Below are 20,152 nucleotides of genomic sequence, written 5' to 3' on the forward strand. Positions count from 1 at the left end.
CTCACTATGTCCAAACCTACCGTGTTAGGGGTCAGAACTGGAAAGCAAGTGTCAAGTGGTTTACCTGAAGTACTGTGCACATAAGATTTCACTTCCTTCCATGCTGCTTCTGACCTGAAGAGCCTTAAAATGTAGAGCCATGCTGCTTTAGCTTTCAATCTGCTGACAAATTTAATCATCAAGGTACAGATTGGCTTTTGAGTACACAGAATGAGATTACAGTAGAGAAACCAGTTTTCAACATTCAAATGAAATTTAAGTTTCAAACTGGCTCTACAGCCAACTGGCAGCCCTGAGCTGCCTCAGCTCAGATCCATCCTGCACTGAGATTCCTCAGAAATCTCCGAATATGGGTTTGCAGAGTCAGCTGCCAGGAGACTGGCTGGTGTTAGAGATGGACATGATCTGATTTCAGGTGGGAACACTGTGGAAAAAGAAATTGCAGGGCTGGGCTCCTGACACACACAGTTTCACATGAGAAAACAGTAAGAGGATAAAAAAATGTAATATAACACCCACCTCTCAAGTCAAAACGAAGCATCAGGAAGCAGTGGGAAGGTTTCCCTTTATATTCTCTCTACCACAGTGTAAATCAGCTACTAAGGACAAGGTGGTCAGTGAAGTTACTCTACAGGAGGAGACAGGGGCATATCACAGCCCATGAGCCTTTTCCAGCTCAGAAGCACCACAAACAGAGCAAAACCTCCTCCGCAAGCATGATTCAGGCTAGTGAGCAGAAATCCCAAGTACCTGCTGTCAAAAACTGGGGGCAGCACTCTGCAGCATCCCAGAAGGTACACACTTGCTGTAAGTCAAACAAATGAGGCACACAGAGAAAAATAAAAGCAAAAAGAGACAGAAGGAGATAACTCACAGCAATGAGCTGGTAGGAGTTGTTCATCATGGCTATGAGCATGTTCAGCAGCACAACAAGGGAGATGACGTTGTAGGTCCCAAACATGGTGGCCCCAACAAACTCTGTGAACTCATGCCTGGCTTTCACGTTGGTGACATAGAGGTTCAGCAGACCGAACACAGACCAGAAGAGTGACTGGAGGGTCTCGAAAAGTCTGCAAAGAAAAAGATCTTTACTTGGCTACCTGATGCTGGGGGATGGAAAACAACTCCTGGTTCAGGCAGTCTTCAGGTAGGGACCACAGGTATTGGGAGACATCACAGAGCAGCCACTCAGTACAACCATTTATCCTCCCTGGGCACAGTCTGTGCTCCAGCCACAGCGACCCACTGGCCAATGCAGTGGGAATTGTGTCACATCAACAACATTTGTGACCTGTTCAAGAGCCCTGTCCGTGTCCTTGTGAGAGGCAACCAGCCTAACTCTCCCAAGGAAACCCAAGGCTCCCTTTCCCTCTAATTAAAACTGCCATGCTGAGATACTGCTGTTATCTATAAACTCTCCTGTTTAATCACTGCCTGCATCATTAACATGTCTGCAGGATGCTGTTCAGGGAACCCATCCCCACGTACAGCACGACCATGGTAGTTAAATAGTGCATAACAATGAGGCACCACGAGATGTGAGAAATCACATCCACTTGCACCTTTTGCTCTGATATAGGCTGAGAGCTGGCAATTGCTTCAGCTGTTGTGACCCAGTCTGTTTGCAGTGCACCTGTCCAAAACCACTGCTCACCCTGGCAGGTTGGTGCAGCAGCTCCCACCCATCCAGGGCAGAGCCCTGGGCAGGACCTGCCACCCCTGATCAGCAACGACATCACAGTCATTCAGCTCAACAGCTTTTTCTTCTTTTGAAGTCTTTCTCTCCATGGATGAACTAGACCCAACCTCACTGTGCTGATGAGATCATACCAGGTCTCTCTTTGCTTCAGCCACAGACAAGTGACCTTTTGCAATCACATCAGATATGTAAGCAGCAATCTAAATAATTGCTCTATTTGAGCATCTTTCTTTTGGCTTTCCAAAATACGACGTTTATATCATCCAAAAATGACATTTATATGCCAGTTTAAGCGTTTCCATTTTGGCCTGAGGTCAGCAGATATTTTCAAATGCAACAACTAGACAAATCAATACAAATAACTCAGATACTTTACTTGACATACCAGGAATCTGTTCTTTCAGCATTTCCAGGCACCTGTTCACATGTACCCCCATGCCTTACATGAGGATTTAGTTTCTCTGTACTTTGTGGATGTATCTTATGTTTTTCACTGGTCAAAATCATAAAGATTCTTTAAAGCAAAAATTCTTTCTTTCAAAAGTCGTGGGGCTGTTTGGTACATTTATTAAATAAAAATAACTGAGGTGGTAAAATAAGGATTAACCAAAGAATGCTAAACTTTTCTCTACTAAAAATGATGGAGTACTAGCTGTCTTTCAAAATATTTATAATATTTTTACTATTAGCATTAGAAGTACTGCTTGGGCTGTAGGCTCATGGGAGGCAGAGGTTCCTGTCATTAAAGTGAAATCAGTCCTAGATGTGATCAATGAATTGCTCTGGAGGCATAATATTAACTAATATATATATAATGTATATATGTATAATGTATAATTCGGGCCCAGACTGGGCCAACATATTTACATGTGGACATGTGGTCCCCCTTGAAAAAGACATATGCTGGTTCCTGCAGCTCTGCACAGCAGCAAGGCTTGGTTACTCTTTCCTTAGTGTTTAATGACAGGACAGATCCACAATCTCTTTTTACAGTACGTGTTTCAGGTGGCACTCACACTGCTCTGGGAAGCAGCTTTAAAAAAAAATGGAATTTTGGAAATAGTGATTGAGAGACTGTCCCGTCCTGCTGAGTGTATTTTGTACCTTAACCAAACAGGAGAATTCTCAAAGCTCCACCACTCTCCATGGCAGCTGAGAGAAAGCAAGTGCCCCCCTCTGCCACAGGAACCTGCACTCCAGGGGAAATGGCCCCAGTGAGGACACAGCAGGCAGCAAGGTGTGACTTCCTGCACCCCTTCTTCCTCTTCCTCACTCTCTTCTTCCTCCTTCAGTTGCCAGCATCACAGCTATGAACATATTTTCCAGTCCTCTGCCTAAGCAGCGGGCACTCTGCTGAGGGATGGCAGGGCCAAAGCAGAAAACCTTAAATTATTCATGGCTTCCTCTTGTTGTTGTCACAAAGGAATATTACTTTTCCATGATCTGTGTTTGAAATGCAGAAAGCTTCCTCACAAGAAAATATTAAGCCCACCCCTTTGAGAGCAATAGGAAATAATGAGCCAGTAAATAGGTGTCACACTTGACACAAGCTGTGCACACACAAGGGGCATCCTCTTTCCTTCCCTGGTAAAAGCTTATTGTGTGACTGCCTAGGAATGCTGGTGGGAATCACAGGGCACTCACTGAAACCTCTTTACATTTATTCCTTCCTTAGGAATGAACTGAGAGCAAACTTGGGGTACCACCAGCCCTGGCTGAACTGGCTCCAGCCGTGTTTGCTCTGCCCCAGCTCAACGGTGTTTGGATCTGCAAGCTGCTCCTTCCCAGCCACTCAGCCCATGCTGAGCATTTGCTCACAGCCAAATGTTAGCTGGTACTGGGGGTGTTAATAACGACTATTTAAACTTTCAAGAACACGCTGAATAAATTTCTTAAGCGAGTCTCAAACAAAAAGTACCTGCAGAGTGTTCTGTCCCCTGCCAGGAGACCTCACTCCTAATGGATCCCCTCCCACTGAGATTTTGTTTTACACAAACCTTTGCCACAAAGGCTGAGCCCCCTCAATTTCCTTTCTGTGCTACATTCCCCTTGGCAGGGGGGTGAAATGAATGTTAGGGGAGGAAAATTGTGGTCTGTATTTAAGCTGATCTGCTAATTCTGTATCATTTCTAGCTCCCAAGACATTACACCTCACAGACTCGAGGATGGTTGTTTTTTTGAGTCAAATCCTGCTGTTGTTTTCCACTAATCTGGCACGATGAAATCTGTAAAACAACTGGCTTGCAATGGTGACAAGTCCAAACCAGAATGCTCAACTGAATGCATCTGTTCACTGTAGTTCCAGGGAAAGGCAGGATTTGGTCCTGAACTTTGTGGGTTTGACCCTTTCTGAGGCAGAAGTTGCCCCTTAACACACACTGTGCTTGTCAAACCTTCTTTCCTCTGCTGCATCCATATGGACATAGATCAAGGAATATTACTTGTTGTTTATTTACTTCCTTTGCCTGGGCAGCACAACATATTTCTGGGGCATGCAAAGCAATTAAACAGAAAAAAAGACCGAAATCTTTAATTCTGTTTCTCATTAGCACCGTGCAGCTTCGTCCACTTCCTCCAGATAGACAAGGGAAAATTGAGAAAATTGAGAAAATTAATCAGGCCTTTGGTGGTCCTGCTCTGCACTGGAAAATGGCACGTGCCTGATCTACCTGTTCTAAGGTCATGATGCTCTTGAAGGCATGAAAATCCCACACTTCTTTGAGGAGGGAGCCCACGGGACAATGCTGGAGCCTTTCCTCTCCCAACAGAGTCATGTGGCCTCAGCCATCATCTGTTTTTGATAACAGTGCAAATATGTCCCAAATCCTTTCTTAACCCCAAGTCTTCAGCTGACAGAGGGTGGAGAATTATCGGGCATCATGACAAGTTTCATTTAATTTAGCATAAAATGGTGGACAACAGTTTTGTTTTGCTTGTTTGTAGGGCATGGGCCTTTTTCTAGACTGTGCTTTATTTATTTCTCTTCCCATTGTGAGTTAAGTACTGTGCAAGCAGCGAGAACAATTGGGTGGGGGCTGATTATTATAATTATTTCTACTATTAGTAATTAAAACAAATACATCAGAAAGACAATTCATGTTATTTTTCAGCATGTGCTATCTCTTTCAGCTCTGCCAGCTGTCCTCACAGCAATTTCCATGCCAACATCTCAGTAAAGTACCAGCATTCCCAGCAAAAAGGGTTTTGCTGGGATTTTAGTCTCAGCCCACTGCAAGGAAATCAGAGAAGCCTGCAACGTCATGGACATGTAAAAATGGTCTAGGTGAGATTGTTGTTTTTGCTGTATATACATTATTTATTAATACCTTTCTTTATTAGGTTTATCCCTTGTTTTCTACATTTTGTTCAGCTTTGCCTCCCTTCCTCCAGAATTAGACAAAAAAATTACTGAGGCAAAAGGATACTTCTTTTCTCAAATATACTGAAATTGTACATAGTCATAATAAGGTTTAAGTTGCAGGATCATGTAGGGGACTCCTTGGTCCAGAATTAAAACGACTGTCTCCCACTTCCAGACCTAAGTAAGAGTCTTTCTGACAGCAGAGCTCAGCAGAATGTCTGCCCCAGTTAACTCACACCTTTCCTGCAGAGTCAAACCCCTCTCCTGGCATTTGCAGATGAATAAATAAAGGCACTCTCAGTGCAGTGACAGACAACAGGCAAAAGCAGGTAATGCAGGGGACAGTGGAAGTCAGTCTTAAGAACAGAAAGGAAAGAATATCTTACGTGGAGAAGGCATTGTTCTGTTTCTCACATCGGATCCCCTTGCAGTTGTTGGGCTCCTCCGAGGCACTGGTCTCATAATAAAAATAAAGCTGGTTCAGTCCATTTGCAAAAGCCAGAAGCACCAGACAGTAGATAAAAAGGAATTTAAGGATGTCCAGCAGCATGCGTCCCAGAGAGATCTGCAAGGGTCCCAGGTGGGAATTGGCTGTAAAAAGGGATATGAGACGCAAGGAACTTAAAATGTTGGATATTGCAAAGAGGGCTTCTGCAATGAGGGTCGGGTGCCACATTTCCCATTCCTCCCTGGGACGGGAACCATTATACTGAAAGAAAGAACAAGAAAGAAAAGTGAATTATGTTGGAATTACTCAGAGACAACTCAAAAAGCCACACCTGCTAATAACAAACCCTCCATGGGTAAATCCTAACCAGCACTGGTGACACAAGAAGTACTTCTAAAACTTTTATGTCTCAGCTACTGTCAGACTAACATTCGGGATTCAGGACTGAAGCTGGCTTGATCAGGGCAGAGACTTTGGTTTAATGATGCCTTCTTATGAACTGCCTTCTAGATTATGACCCCCTGACAGAGTGAGATATGGGCTTCAGATGTGTTGGCCGTTCTTAGCCTAAATTTAGAAATTCGAGATTTTTTAAAATTTTCTGAATTTTGAATTTTGAGTTCACTGGATGTGGGTTTGTTAGGTCCATGAGTTCATAAATAATCTCCTTCTCTTTCAGCATTTAAAGGGGTTCAGATTTCAGCAGGATCCAGAGAGAAATTCGCGATTACTTTTTTTCCTTTGCCTCCTAAATATGACTGCACATTCCAAACACTGCACATTCTAGGAACAATGCGAGGGAGGGAGAAGGGAGGGAAGAAGGAAAGCAATGAGCTATCAGATGCTTTCGTTCCCCAGTAATCTCAAAAAAAAAAAAAAAAGTGCCAACAGCCCAGAACCAAAATGCTTTCTTCGTATTAATTTTCTTATTAGTTAATTTGTCATGGCAATTTTAGGAGAGAGCTAAACCAGAGGTCTTAATTACAGCTGAAACACTGAGAGCATCAACCATAACATTAACTGGGTTTGTAATGTAACTGTAAAAGCAGGAGCATTTTCTGAGCAAAGTGCATCCAGATGCAAGTAGGCAACACAAAAGAGCTGGTTCTGTAAATGTAACTGCTCTGGTTTAACTACACTGGCACCAGATACTGGAGTCAAAGACATTTAATATCAAGGAACAACTGTCCTTTTAATATTTTTTTCTGCTCATTTAACGTGTATAACAAAATGTACTCAGAATAATAGAGCTAATAGTGTAGCCAGTGTGTTTAGGACCCCTAAAATAATTTTTGTACCTTTTAAAAGGAAATACTGCCAATATCACACTGACAGTCGAGATTTCAGGGACTTTCTATTTAAATCTGAAGGTTCAATATATGCTCCCGATTTTTTCAGGGACGTAGCTAAAAGCAAGTTGATATTTCAGACTAATCCTCTGTATGAAGGAGACGAGACATGATACAAAGGCATTTCAGCATGACCTGGGATTGCTTCTGACATTTCCAAACTGTTCTTTATTACGTGAACATCACGGCCTGAGCCCGTTAGCTTGATTTAAGAGGGGTCTTAAAATGTTTACAAACAGGCAGGCATGTTAACTTTTTGTGGCTACCCGGCAGCAGAGGTGGGTGGGTGGGATCAGGAAGATTAGACAGCAGATTTGCAGAGTTATTCCCAATTCTCTTCTGCAGCCTGGCTGGACACAGCAGCCCAGGGGCTCTCTGCTAGGGTTTAGCACAGACTGCACATAAAGGTATGTGAAAAGGTCTTCTGTGCCTCATACCTATTTTTAAAGCAACTTGTTAGGGTCATATTTTGCCCCTTTACAAACTGATGGTATATCCTTCCTTGGAAAATAGTCTCTTCAGAGCAGCCTGGCCTCATAGGTAACAGTGAAATCTGCTGTTTCATTAGGGTTATCTAATGAAGCTGGGTGTCTGGGAAGGCTGGAGTTACCTAGCTTAGTGTCTATTCAGAAGATTAAACACAGCAGAGATGTACACAGAACAGTACAAATAAATTACATCAGGCTGTTACATTTACCATTCCTCATTACATGATAAATCAATGCAGCAAATGAAAACTGATTAAGAAGGTATTTCTACCCTATAATTAACCTGAAGATTTAATTGGTATTGGACAATATTAGAGCCAGGTCTCGGAGCCAGATAAATCACGAAAAAAGCCTTCACGTAAAAACAAGGATGGAAAACATTAATGCCAGTGTGCAATTTAGTTTTTCTGGTATTTGGCAGAAAGTTACATGTCCATGTAATCCTTTGAAGATCTCAGAAGCGTTAGAATATGGTATATTGGCATATATCCCAACCTTTTCCAGCTCAGGGCTGTTCTATAAATAACAAGTCGTGTCGCAAAATGGTTTGAAGCCATTATCAAAGTTATAAATCCTCATGTTTCAGAGCATACTGCAACCCCTAAGTGACACAGGTGAGGAGGGAACTTCTGTGGCCATCTGTTTCAGAACTGATCCTGTAGCAGATTTTATGGACCTCTCAGAATTGTCTGACATTGATCCTCATTGGGCGCTGACCTTAGACCAGCCAGGTTTAATCCAAGAGGGTCTGATCTCTGCTCAAATAGATATATTCCTGCTAACCTTCTTTTGTGTGCTGGCATATAGGTCTTTGTAGTTAACCTGCAAGTTTCTGTAGCTCTTACAGAGTAAACAAACAAAGCTGTATATCCTTTGTGCCTGTGGTTTGGCTGTGAGTTTAAATCTTATTATGTGACTGTATAAATCCAAGGATACACAGCTCCTCTAGTAATTTGTGTGTGAGAAAGAACAAGACTGTTAACATTTTAAGATTTGTTCCTGAATCTTACAATTTCCATCATTTTTTTTTGTTTTGTTTGCGGTTTAAAGACCAACCTTTCAAGTCTGTAATTTCCTCACCGGTTCTGAATAAAAGAATTAAGTTGGGAGAATAAAAGACATAATCTGTTCCTGCTTTGATGCTGTTACAGAGCTGCCTCTTCAGGGAGCACCACCAGCTTAAAGCTTTTCCCTTTGAAAACATGACTCACCAAGACACAACCTTCAGGATTTTACAAAGGCCCCATAGCAGGGCTGTTTGCATTTTGGAGTCAACGGGCTTTATGAAATTTTCTCCTCTTTCCCTCTCTGCTTGCATACATGCTGGGCAGGACTAAACAAGGTTGCTTTGGGGAAGGGCTCGTCCTGATTACTGGGAGCTTGGCTACGAGAAGTAGTGCCCTTCTACCAGGGCAAAACCAACACAGTAGCACAGCAAAACTGGAAAGGGTGTGAGTGGCCCAGGAGCAGAATCCAGTTGCTTGATTTACACCTGAGCAATTACACTGACTGCAGTGAAGCTACTGCTGATTCACACCGAGGAAAGAATCAGGCCAAGCACGAAGCTCAGCTGAAGCCAAAGAGAGCTATTGCATAAGGAATTTTACAGGATGCCATTTGTGTCTCGTGTTTGAAAAAGGGAGACAGAAGGAAAGTGCTTCAGGCCCCCCTCTGGCTTCAAACCACATGCATATGCTAATTTGGAGCATCAGAAGTTTATAAATGTGGAAGGTGCTTTTGAGGATGAGTTCTGATGTGCACTCCTAGCACAAATGGAACATGACAGAGAAGAATCTACAGGATGTTAAAGCCCCAGCTTGCTCCTTTGTCATTTCCCTGCCAATAATTTATGTATTGAAGAGTAAGTTGACTCCTTTTTATCAGATAGAAGCCTCCTACCAACCATCTTGCTTTTCTCAGTAGACCTTTCACAAACTTCTGATTAGTAATCTACAGATCTGGAGGACTACAGATTATAAATCTTGCCTGTAGATTTTTTCAGATGACCCTATTCTTGGTTTTCCATTTTGTTTAAAAATCATGTTTTCACTATGTCTAACATGGCTGAAGGAGGCCTAGTGTCAGTATGGAACACGAACAGCTTTGGCAACTGAGTAGCTACAAAAGGGACAGAAAGTGGGGAAACTTCTACCCAGTGCCCAAACAATCTCCTTAATCAAAGGGGATGAGCAGGACATTCATTCTCCAAACAAATTAATAAGCTTTCCAGGTGAATTTTCAAAACTGGACTGCTTGAAAAGCAGCTATTTTCTTTGATCTGTAATTTTGATTTGTACAGTTTTTACCCTGCATACTACAGTTCCCACAAGCATGTTACAAATTCTCTGTTCCAAGTTACTGTACCTTGACATAGGCGACAATTTTAAGGGAGATAGTTGCAAGATAGAGGGAGTTCATTGCAAAATCCATCAGATTCCACCAGTCATGTACATACTCATTGAATCCACCATCCCACATTTCCTTGATTTCTCCCCAGATAAAACCTGTAGAAAGAAAGGCAGAGAATTCATTGTCATGACGAGGCATTATTTCCCATTAAAGCACTGTGCATATCTGATGTACTGCCAGACAACTGGAAATTAACAGCTTGGAAAAAATGTCTCATCCCTTCTGCCTTCTACAAAGTATAGTGCTGCTGATTATGAGACATTTTACAAGTCTGTGGGGAATGAAGTCTAAAGAAAGATGAAAAAGACATTGGTTTCCTACCCAGAGCTCCAGATACACACACGAGGAGACTGCTTGAAATATGTTTATTATAACCAGTATGAGTGGATTGGCTCAGCTGAAATTTGTTCTGTGTGAATAAACTATTTCAGCAACTGTATCAGGTGTTGTTTCTAATAGATTTTCTGCTCTCATAGACACTCTAAGCAATTCATTCCCCTCTAAGACACTTTTTCCTGACTTTCTCTAGCAACACTAGTACCAGCTTCTACATGCCAGTACAGTTCCTCCCTGACCTGGAAATATCACACCAAAGAAGGAAGATGTGAATTCATTCTCTCCGCTCAGTCACTGTATTTATGCATCTTGCTGAACAAAAAGCCCACAGGGATTATTTGTGAGAAAAGGTAAGACTCAGCATGAAAAAGGGCACTGCAGCCTGGCACTGCCTCCCTTGGCAGTGACTCATCTCATGTCAGATGTGGCCAGGGGTCCTGTGAGGTGAGTATTTGTTCCCAAGGATACAGCCAGAGCCCATCACCTCAACTCTGAAATGCCTGCTGGTAACAATTTTTGGCACCTGCTAGTGCTCACTGCACCTGCTTGCAGCTGGAGGAGTGAGGGGCAGTTTCTGAAGTTCTGCTAAACTCACCTGGCATACAGTTATCATTTTAAGTAACTTGTATGTCCTTTATTGTAGATCTGTTTAAGTATTTTTGAAAGCCTAAGTCCCATTAAAAAGTAAATGGCAACTAGGCTCCTTCAACCTCTACATGCTTCTGAGAATGTCTTTAGAGCCCCAGGTATTTTTGAATTACCCAGTTTCCAATATTATCCTCGAATGAAGACCTGTAACATGTGTGAAAAGACAAAAAAAAACCGAAAACAAAACAAAAAACAACCAACAACCAACCAAACATAAAATCCCCCCCCCAAAATACACCTCCAGGTTATCACTAATATAGTTTCTCAAACTGCTGCCCCTACCTAACCACAAGATACTGCAGTGGTCACTGATATGCTACTTGCAACTCAACTTTAAGGAGCTGAAAGTTCAATTTAAGAGCAAGTAAAATTGAAATGAGCTGCTGCACACCCCCAAATATCAATCTGAGCTGTTCAGCTGCCAGCCAGCAGGTCAGCAGTCAGACAAGCATAATGTCAAGGCCAGTAAGGTAATCTTGTTACAGCTGCCTCCATGTCTTTGTATGAACACAAAACAATAAAATAAAATAAATCAGTGAAAAGGATCCTGTTGAAGAACTCATACACTGTATTTATAGTGAGTTATCATTGCTGGTTACTATAGTTACAGCAATGCTGTGTGTGTCTGTTCTCTCTCCTTTTATAGTGGAAAATATTTCGTAAATAATAACTTTGAATCTGGTGAAACTGTTCTAATTTCTCCATTTAATAAACAGTCCTACAATATCTGTATTTATCAGAAACAAAGGAACTCAAGAAGAGGAGGCAGGTGTAAGACGTGCTTTTTTTTAGTGGATTATCCTTCTTTCATCTGCAAATCAATTTTGTTGACATGCCTGCCATTTCCCTCAATTTTAAGCACAAATTTAAAGTGATCACCTAAGCTCAGGGAAGACATTTAACTTCCTCAGCTTACTCTGAAGTTTCTACCAACATCTGCATTCAAATGCCATAAATCAGTTTGATCAGACAATGAGGCTGTGGGTAGAGCTGTGAAAGGAGTACAGTGCCCTGGGTCACCACCCCAAGTGATTTGGGAACATCCTACTTCCCTTCCTTGTTTTGCATCAGGTCTGGCACAGGGAACAGCTGAGGCTGTTCAGCACAGAACCAGGAGGAACACAGAAACAAGGAGCTGTGTCCTGGTGCTACCAGGAGAGGGGAGCCAGCAGGTATGGGAAGGGAGAGGCTGGAGGAGAGCTATATAGGTGTGGAGACCAATGCCCAGTGGTTGTCCATGTCACTGAATGTCCGTGGAGACTTGAGGCTCTGGCAGCTCCCAGGAGCCATGGCAGGTCCTGCAGTGGGAACTCCAGCACTGAGCAGGTCTGGCAGTAACACCCAGCTCACAGTGGTGCCACATGCTTGTGGCACAGCAAGGGGGATGGGCACTGAATCAGAGGAGAGATTGTGCTCCTGATGGAGCCCACAGGTTTCCACTTGCTGTTGTGTTAGAACTCAGTTTGGAAGGGTAAATAGTCCCATCAAAAATATATCAAACTATGCTTGTCTGCTCTTCTTCCATCTCATCTCATCATCTCATCTCATCTCACTCACCTCATCTCACCCTACCTCACCTGTACATCCTGCCCTCAGGACACAGACACTTCCCAGCTGTGGTTGCCCAAGCCAGACTGGAATAAGAGCCTCATGTTTAACCTTCTTATAATCAGGGCTCTCTCCTTCTCCTGCTTATATTAGAGTATTTGATGCTGATTTGGTCAGTGATTATCAGCACAGAGTGAGATTTATCTTCCCTTTTTCGCCTTCCTGTAGGTTATTTAGGAGTCTGACAGCCCAGGAATAAACTGGGCTGGTACCTGCACACTGCCTGTGGCAGCCAGGCAGGGAGCAGGCAGGAGCAGAGACAGGCTCTGGGCACTGCCTGCTGCTCTGTACCAGCCAGCAGAACTGAACCAGCAGGAGAGGTGACACTGTGTGACCCAGAAGCTAATTCCTAACCCTCTCCTTGCACAGAGCAGGGGGGAAGCAGGGAGAGAGCTGCATCTGCCACGGTTTATTCAGGGTCATGTCTAAAGGAAAGTCAGATGGCAACAGAACAGCAGAAGAGCCCTAGGCCAGCAGGATCTGTTGTTCCAGAAGGAGCCCAGCTGTTCTGCGCAGCTTCTGGAGCTGGCTGCCAAATCTCTTCACATGCTGATGATGCTGAGATCAGGAATGAGTCCCCACACAGTTGCCACGGGTGCCAGTCAGGCGACTGTGGCTCAGCTTTGTTGTGTTTTGGATTTACCTAGAACCCAGGGCAGGATCATCCACTCCACGATGGTGGGAGGTGGCCCCTGCATGTGAAGGTCAGTCCTGACGATGTGCTGCGACGCCAGCAGGAGCATGAAGAGGAAGGTCAGGTAAGAGCCGGTGTGGCAGATAAACTTTATAAATGGCTTTTTAATGAACAGTCCCAGCCTGCTCTTCGGTGCAATCAGGTACGCCACGGACAGCACGGGAAACAGCAGGCCAATGGTGACACAGGTCAACAGTTTTACTGCCCAGTGTTTCCGCCGCCACCCTGGAAAACCATCGTACCAAAGTGTTGCTAGTAGCTGCTGGCAGTTTGGCTGAGCAACAAACTGAGGAGGAAAAAAGAGAGAAAGACTATTACTGATTGGTGCTTCATGTGCACTCCCCCTCACATATGTGTTAGAGCCCACACAAACCCTCATAATACGTTCAGGGCCAGCTATGGGGTGGAAAAGCGTATTTTGGAGACAGAAGGGAGAAAGGAGGCAGATTTCGCTCTCATTTTTCTATATAAGATTTAAGATTTCTTCTCGCAGAAGAAGTATTATTTTTCTATTTGAAGCATCCTTATGTAGATCAGCCACTCACCACACAAAAACCTCGTGCAAAAGTGACACAATGAAAATTTACTACAAGCTGTTTCTCTTCCCATGTGTTCGAGCACGTTTCTTTTCAGAGCGTTTCAGGTTTCGACTGCCTCAAACGAAGCACTTTCAGCATCTTCAAGAAGTGACTAAAAGATGAGGCAGGAGGGAAAAGGTGTAAACCTCTGAGGGTGTGTGTGTGAGAGAGAGAGAATGTCTCCAGAATTGTGGGGGGTGCTGCACGTGGCTCTGTGCAAGGAGGCCACAATATGTGTGTGTGGGCTGGGCATGAGGCAGCGATGTGAGGTGTAGCCAGGTGACATCTGTTGGGAAGCAGGACAGCACATTTGTAATCAAGCCTCGCTATTCAGGAAGAGAGCAGCTCTAAAATGTAGGAGATTAGGTGGAGGCCAAAAGAAATCTTTGATCACAGCACCAGGAGTGACACTTGGGAGTTTACTTTCGCTCTGTAAAAAATAGCATTGTGATGGTGATTTACTGCATCTCAGTGAGTCCACACCAGACATGCTCAGGTTGCACCGACTTCAGACTGTTCTGACCCCAAACAGCCTCTGGGATTTCAAACTCAAGCCACGATATTTCTGCCCTATGCCAGAAGGCTTTATGTTCCTGATTATACCTGGACAGCCCTGTGGTTTCCAAAGCTTTTCAGACCCAGAGATAACTAGAGATGTCTGCAGGACCAAGACAACTGTGTTTTTCTTTACATATTTGATTTCTAATCTGCACTGGAAATTCAAAGAAAATCTCAGCCATTGTTCTGAGGATGCTTGTTACACTCACTGTGCTGTAATTAAACCAGAAAAAGTAGCTTAGCATGGATAGAGTTATGGATAAACATGCTCCTGTAGCAATATATGTATGATTGGACATACCTATATCAGAAAGAATCACACTTGCAATGGACACAACAGTTGTAGCAGCATTGATGAAGGAGAAGAGACCTCTTATGAAGGAGGTTCAAAGCAGGGAGTAACCTGGAGATGACACTACTGTTCACTACGTTTGAGATCAGCTCAGCTGGTTAGAGCATGGTGCTGTTAACACCAACGGGGTGGGTCTGATCCCCATATGGGCCACTCACCCAAGAGCTGGACTCTGTGATTCTCTGTGAACTTGGCTCACCTGTATTTAAAAGGGATCTCTGGAGGCACGTGGTGCCACCACACTCTTCACAGCCCTCAGGGAATGTTTTATCAGGCAAAACACTCTCTCACCACTACAATTTAAACCAGCTCTGTGAAGGAATATGTTGTGGTACCAAAAGGGCTACTGAATACAAGAGTCCTTCTGTTTTGCCACCCCACATTGGTATGATTTTTTGCCTCCAGAAGAAGCATATATAACATATATATTACTACTGCCCTCAGTGACTCACACTGAGTCAGCCATCCCATGTGCACTTATGAGACAGGTACAAGGCTCTTCTTGTCATGTCCAAAGATACCTAGACATTCCTGTAGCTCTTAAGTCACCAGGAGAAGAGATTCAGTGTGAAAGAGGCATTAATTTAATAAAAGCTTTAGCACACACTGATATTTTTAAAATATTCATTCACCACAAAAGCTGCCCAATATTGGGAAGACTTTCAAGTGCAGTTCTTGGAGCAGTCTATATGAGCAGAACACTGTCACCACCGTGTTCAAAGTGATTAAACCAAGGTCAAGTGAAAGGAAAAATTAGTTGCTCAGTGTGATGAAGTCATTCACTTCTATAAGTATTTTTAGATTTTGTTAATATATTTTATATATTACAACAAGATGTTTTGTATTAGAGACAGGCCACTTTTGGACTGGGCAGTTCAAATATATATAATGACCCAAATTAGCATTGAAAATAAGATCTCCAAGAGGATTATCTGGCACTTATGAAGCTGGATTTTTATGTGTTATTACAACAATAAACTTCTGATGACTTCTGCATCTAGCATACAAGTATGACACTCTGTCCCAGAGGGCTTTGGGAAAGAATATCAGAAGAGGGTGTGATTTGGAGGGTGTGATCCTGCACATGCATGCAGCACAAAGTGGGCAACAGCTGACAGGGTCTTCAGAAAAAGCCAAGACCTTGTAATGATCAGAAAAATGTCATTGCAGCATTTCCACACTTGGGGACAGTGATTATAAAATCACAGAATCACAGAATGGTTTGGGTTGGAAGGGATCCTAAAGCTCATCTCGTGCCACCCCCTGCCATGGGCAGGGACACCTTCCACCAGCCCAGGTTGCTCCAAGCCCCGTCCAACCTGGCCTTGGACACTTCCAGGGATGGGGCAGCCACAGCTTCTCTGGGCAGGTTAAAGAAACAGTTCTACAGAAACTAAAAAACATCAAGCCTCGATGGCTGTTTGGTTGGGTTTTAATCTCTGATTTCATAAGAGTCAGTGCTTTATGTTTAAAATCTAGAAGAAACAGAAGGTTACACTGCTCTATCTTCTCATTTAAGATCCCAAACAGGAGCTGTTACTGGATGTGTTCTGCACTGATTTACAACTCCTGCTTCTCTGACATGAGGCACAACTCTTTTTTCTTTTTCTTTTTTTTTTTTCCAGGAAGAAAATGTTATAAACACATTTTCTCTTTATCACATATGATAGAAAGCTCTAAGGGGAGAACAAAACTGTTTTTCCCTTGAGTCAAAGTCAAAGTCATTTGAGAAATCAAATGACTATATGTTCCTCTGGTTGCTGTGCAACTTGCAAGCATCTTAAAAGTGCCTCTTCTCTGCCTAATGGCTCATTTCTAAAATCTGCTTTCTCAGTTGTATCTGATGTTAGTTCTTCAAATGGAGAGAAATTCACACATCATGAAAGAGCAGCTTTAAAGAGCAGATTGGCAAAAGGGAATGGAAATGGAAAAAGCCATTAAGTTTTCTGATCAAGCCAGTCCCAACCTCACTGAAAATGGCCCATGGGAAATTTAAGCATACCACGGAAAGAGGCTCTCCCTAATGTCACAAACCATCAGATGCTGTCTTTATTAAAGACAAGGCCAAGCACTTACCACTATAAGTTTTATTAATTGGTATTAGTCCGACTTACTAACTACAGATTTAAAATCAGTAAATATTGCTGCTTAAAATCTCCAGCAGTGCAGCTGGATGGAAAAAAAACCAAAAATTTCCAGTTTGCAGAAACACTGGAATTATGAATTATAATGAAGAAGTCAACTAAGCCATTGGTGTGCTGGCTAAAGAATTGATTGCTTTTTGGTAACTTTCCTTTCCTTGTTACTTAGACTAAACCATCAAATTCATTTACTAAACTGAACCACTGAATGTTCAACTCATTAAAGGTTGTCTAGGATTCATAGCACTAAACCAATGCACATAAAATACAAGAACATGAAAAAGCTTAGTTACAGCCCTTCTAGGCTTGAAGTAGCCTGAAATCCTAATAATATTGTGGAACTTTTGTTATCATCCATCATTTCAAATTTCTTCATAAAGTTAAGGAAATTTCTTCAGTGCCAATAGCAGAACTGAGGTTTGGAAAAGCAAGTTGACATCTTCAACACTAGACCAAGGCCTTTCCTAAGTCAAAGTTTAGTATGAGCCCGTAAGTATGGGCCCAAATATGTTTTCTCACCTTTTTGCAAAGCCTTTCATGTGCTATAGACAGAAATAGTGCATGTGCATATCACAGCCTTTTATCATTTCACATGTATGTATTGTGTGTGACAGGATTTGGTATCAGTTAAAGCGTCTGCACAATGAAAAGCAGAGATGCTGATAATTTAAAAATCTGCTTATTGTCCAGTTTTGTAGATGGTCCAGAATGAGAGGCAAATGTACTGCACCAGGAGCTCTGTTTGTTTAAGAGAATATGTGACTGTAAACCACTGTTTCTCCAATGCTTAACAAGCACAGTATCGAGCGTTTTTAACAAGGATTGCTGCATTACAGGAGCCTCCAATCTCTATTAAAACGGCAGCACAAGACACCATCCCACGAACATGACAGAGAATGTGCTGACAGCTGAATTAATGAAAAGAGATGCCTCCAAAAGGTGGCATTTATGCTCAATTCAGCTAACGTAGGAACTAAACATTTGATGCTGTCCTTGTTTGTGCTGTGGCAAGAGTTAATTTTCTTCACAGTAGCTGGTGTGGGGCTGTATTTTGGATTTGTGCTGGAAACAGGGTGAGGATGTTTTTGGTCCTGCTGAGCAGCACCTGCATGGAGCCAAGGCCTTTTCTGCCTCTCCTACAGCCCCACCAGTGAGTCGTCTTGGGGCTGCCCAAGGAGGGGGGACACAGCCAAGGCAGCTGACTCCAACAGAACCCAGGGATAGCCCAGACTAAATGTCTTCATGCTGAGCATAGAAAACTGGGGGAGAAGGAGGAAGGGGGGGAGATGTTTGGAGTGATGGCATTTGTCTTCCCAAATCACCGTTCTGGGTTACAGAGCCCTGGGGATGGCTGAGCACCTGCCTGCCATGGGGAGTGGTGAATGAATTCCTTGTTTTGCTTTGCTTTCATGCTTGGCTTTTGCTTCATCTATTAACCTGTCTTTATCTGAACCAATGGGTTTTATCTCTTTTCTGATTCCCTCCCTCATCCCACTGTGGGGCAGAGAGCGGCTGCGTGGGGCTGAGTTGCCAGCTGGGATGGAATCATGATGGATGCTCTGAAGCCCATGGTATTGCTGGCACAACATTGTCCAGGGTGCTCCCCACTTGTAGACAAGCCTGCAGATGCATTTCTAGAGGAGGTAATCCCAAAAGCTATCTCCTTCTCCATGACCTGTCGAGCAGAACCTGTCCCTAGCTGAAGATACAGTTCGCTGAGTAACTGGGAGACAAGATGCAACTCCGAGTCCTCCTTGTGAGTACACCACCCCTGTACCACCTGGGAGCAAGGTGCTCTGTCTCCTGGCCTCTGAAAATGGGGATGAGTATCTCTGCCTTTCCAAGAAGTGAGATCAGCAACTCCAGTCAGAGCTGTGAAGCACTCTGAGGGTAGAGACTATTGTAGCACAAAGTCTTTTATGTTCTCTCTTTCTTCCTGTCTTTGTGTAACATTTGGCTTGCAGCTGGATCATGCTATTAGAAAACTTAATCTTCAGTGTTCATCATACTCATTGCCACCTAATCCTATACCAAGGAGAAAATTCGTAAGGGAAAAAAGCAGATGCTGGATGGAGTGTCTTTTTCTTAATAACTAATCTTTACTGATATTTTTAAGTCACCTAAATTCTTATTGGGAATTAAATGCTTTCTGCATGCTCTGCCATTAATATAAATATCAAACACAGAAATTATGTTCCGCCCCCCTCCCCTTATCTATGGGGAAATCCCTGATCTCTCATAGTCATAAGTAATTTAGCATCAGACACAGATGGGCTGAGATATGAATGCCTCAGGGAGCAACTGAAATAGCTCCCTGATAGACATCACAGGGGCTGAGCACAGTATCTCTCTGCCTTTATTCTGATTATCCTGACGGCTGCCAACAGCCTTTTCTGTTTGGAGTTTGTTGGAGTTCTTGTCTGTACTCTTGCTGCGGATGGTGAGAGTGAACGCTGTTCACAGATGAATAATCACTAATTTGTAACTGCTGAGCCCTGTGCTAATAAGCAGGACAGAGTTTTTCTATCAGTCAGCTACACCAGCTCCCAGGGAGGTTCCCACTGAGAGCCAAACACAGCATGGGAGCCATGGAATTAACTTCAGTTCCCATCTCACACTCGTTTGAGTAGGTCAGATTCACTGTACCCCAGAGCATCTCAAACACAGCAGCTGAATGCCTGCAAGGTTACTGGGTCTGGGGGTATTATTATATGCTATTGCCTTCTACAATTAAAGCTATTTTGGCTTTGGAAAGGCAGATTTTCACACGAACTGAGGTAGATTTTGCAACCTATGTGACTTCTTGCAGTCAGGCAACTGCAGTGTCTGATGTAGTAGCACAGGTATGTATTTTAGTTAGATCTGCAATGAAGGCAGATTTCCCATGACCCCAAGACTCTCATGAAAAGGATAAATGCTGTTGCCATTCTCCACTCAACTGGAAGTCCTGTCCCATCCCGCAGAGGTGCTGCCTTGCAGCTTCCCCTCCGGCAGATGGAAGGGAGATGTCTCTAAAGACACACATCCCCCCCTGTGCTGGGGAGCACAGTGTGGCCAGGCAGGGTGGGAGCAGCAAGTCTGTGCCCCTCATCTCCATCCCACATCAGTGGCAGGGGTGACCCACTCAGACACCACACCCGGGCTGTCCACCCCACACACCCCAACACAGTTGGGGAGCCTTTGCACTTGAAAATTCAGAATTAATTGCCTAGAATTTCTTCCCTCCCATGTAGATACTGAAAAGTCCTACACTGTCAGTCCTATCACAGACTTGGGTTTATCAATCAACGCCACATCTTAATGTCTTAACCCAAAAGCTTAATACACACTGTCCAACAGCCCAAGCAGTCTGTAACACTCGGTACAATGGATCACACCACTCAATGTGATCATCTTTACTCTGACTTCAGCAAGGTGAAATGTTATGCAAAGAACTGGACTTTCAAAATCCAGCTTCTTCCCGAACTCCCAAATCCTTGGGAT

General features: G+C 43.4%; 1 protein-coding gene across 5 annotated transcripts in view; it reads right to left on the reverse strand.

Annotated features, from left to right (window-relative positions):
* The window catches only part of TRPC5 (transient receptor potential cation channel subfamily C member 5), a 102,643-nt gene that overhangs the window by 25,416 nt on the left and 57,075 nt on the right, over positions 1 to 20,152 (reverse strand). For all 5 annotated transcript variants that reach the window (XR_005565749.1, XM_027715963.2, XM_039387140.1 and 2 more), the window contains exons 4-7: positions 12,990 to 13,326; positions 9,710 to 9,849; positions 5,447 to 5,769; positions 875 to 1,070 (exon numbers count right to left, since the gene is read on the reverse strand). Coding sequence is in view for 4 of the 5 variants with exons in the window: in XM_027715963.2 (XP_027571764.1) it covers positions 875 to 1,070; positions 5,447 to 5,769; positions 9,710 to 9,849; positions 12,990 to 13,326 (996 nt within the window). In the remaining variant the exon portion in view is untranslated. The remainder of the gene's footprint in view (positions 1 to 874; positions 1,071 to 5,446; positions 5,770 to 9,709; positions 9,850 to 12,989; positions 13,327 to 20,152) is intronic.

Source organism: Pipra filicauda, unplaced genomic scaffold (genome assembly GCF_003945595.2).
Source record: "Pipra filicauda isolate LSUMZ 115617 unplaced genomic scaffold, ASM394559v2 scaffold532_size348037_pilon, whole genome shotgun sequence".
Taxonomy (NCBI): domain Eukaryota; kingdom Metazoa; phylum Chordata; class Aves; order Passeriformes; family Pipridae; genus Pipra; species Pipra filicauda.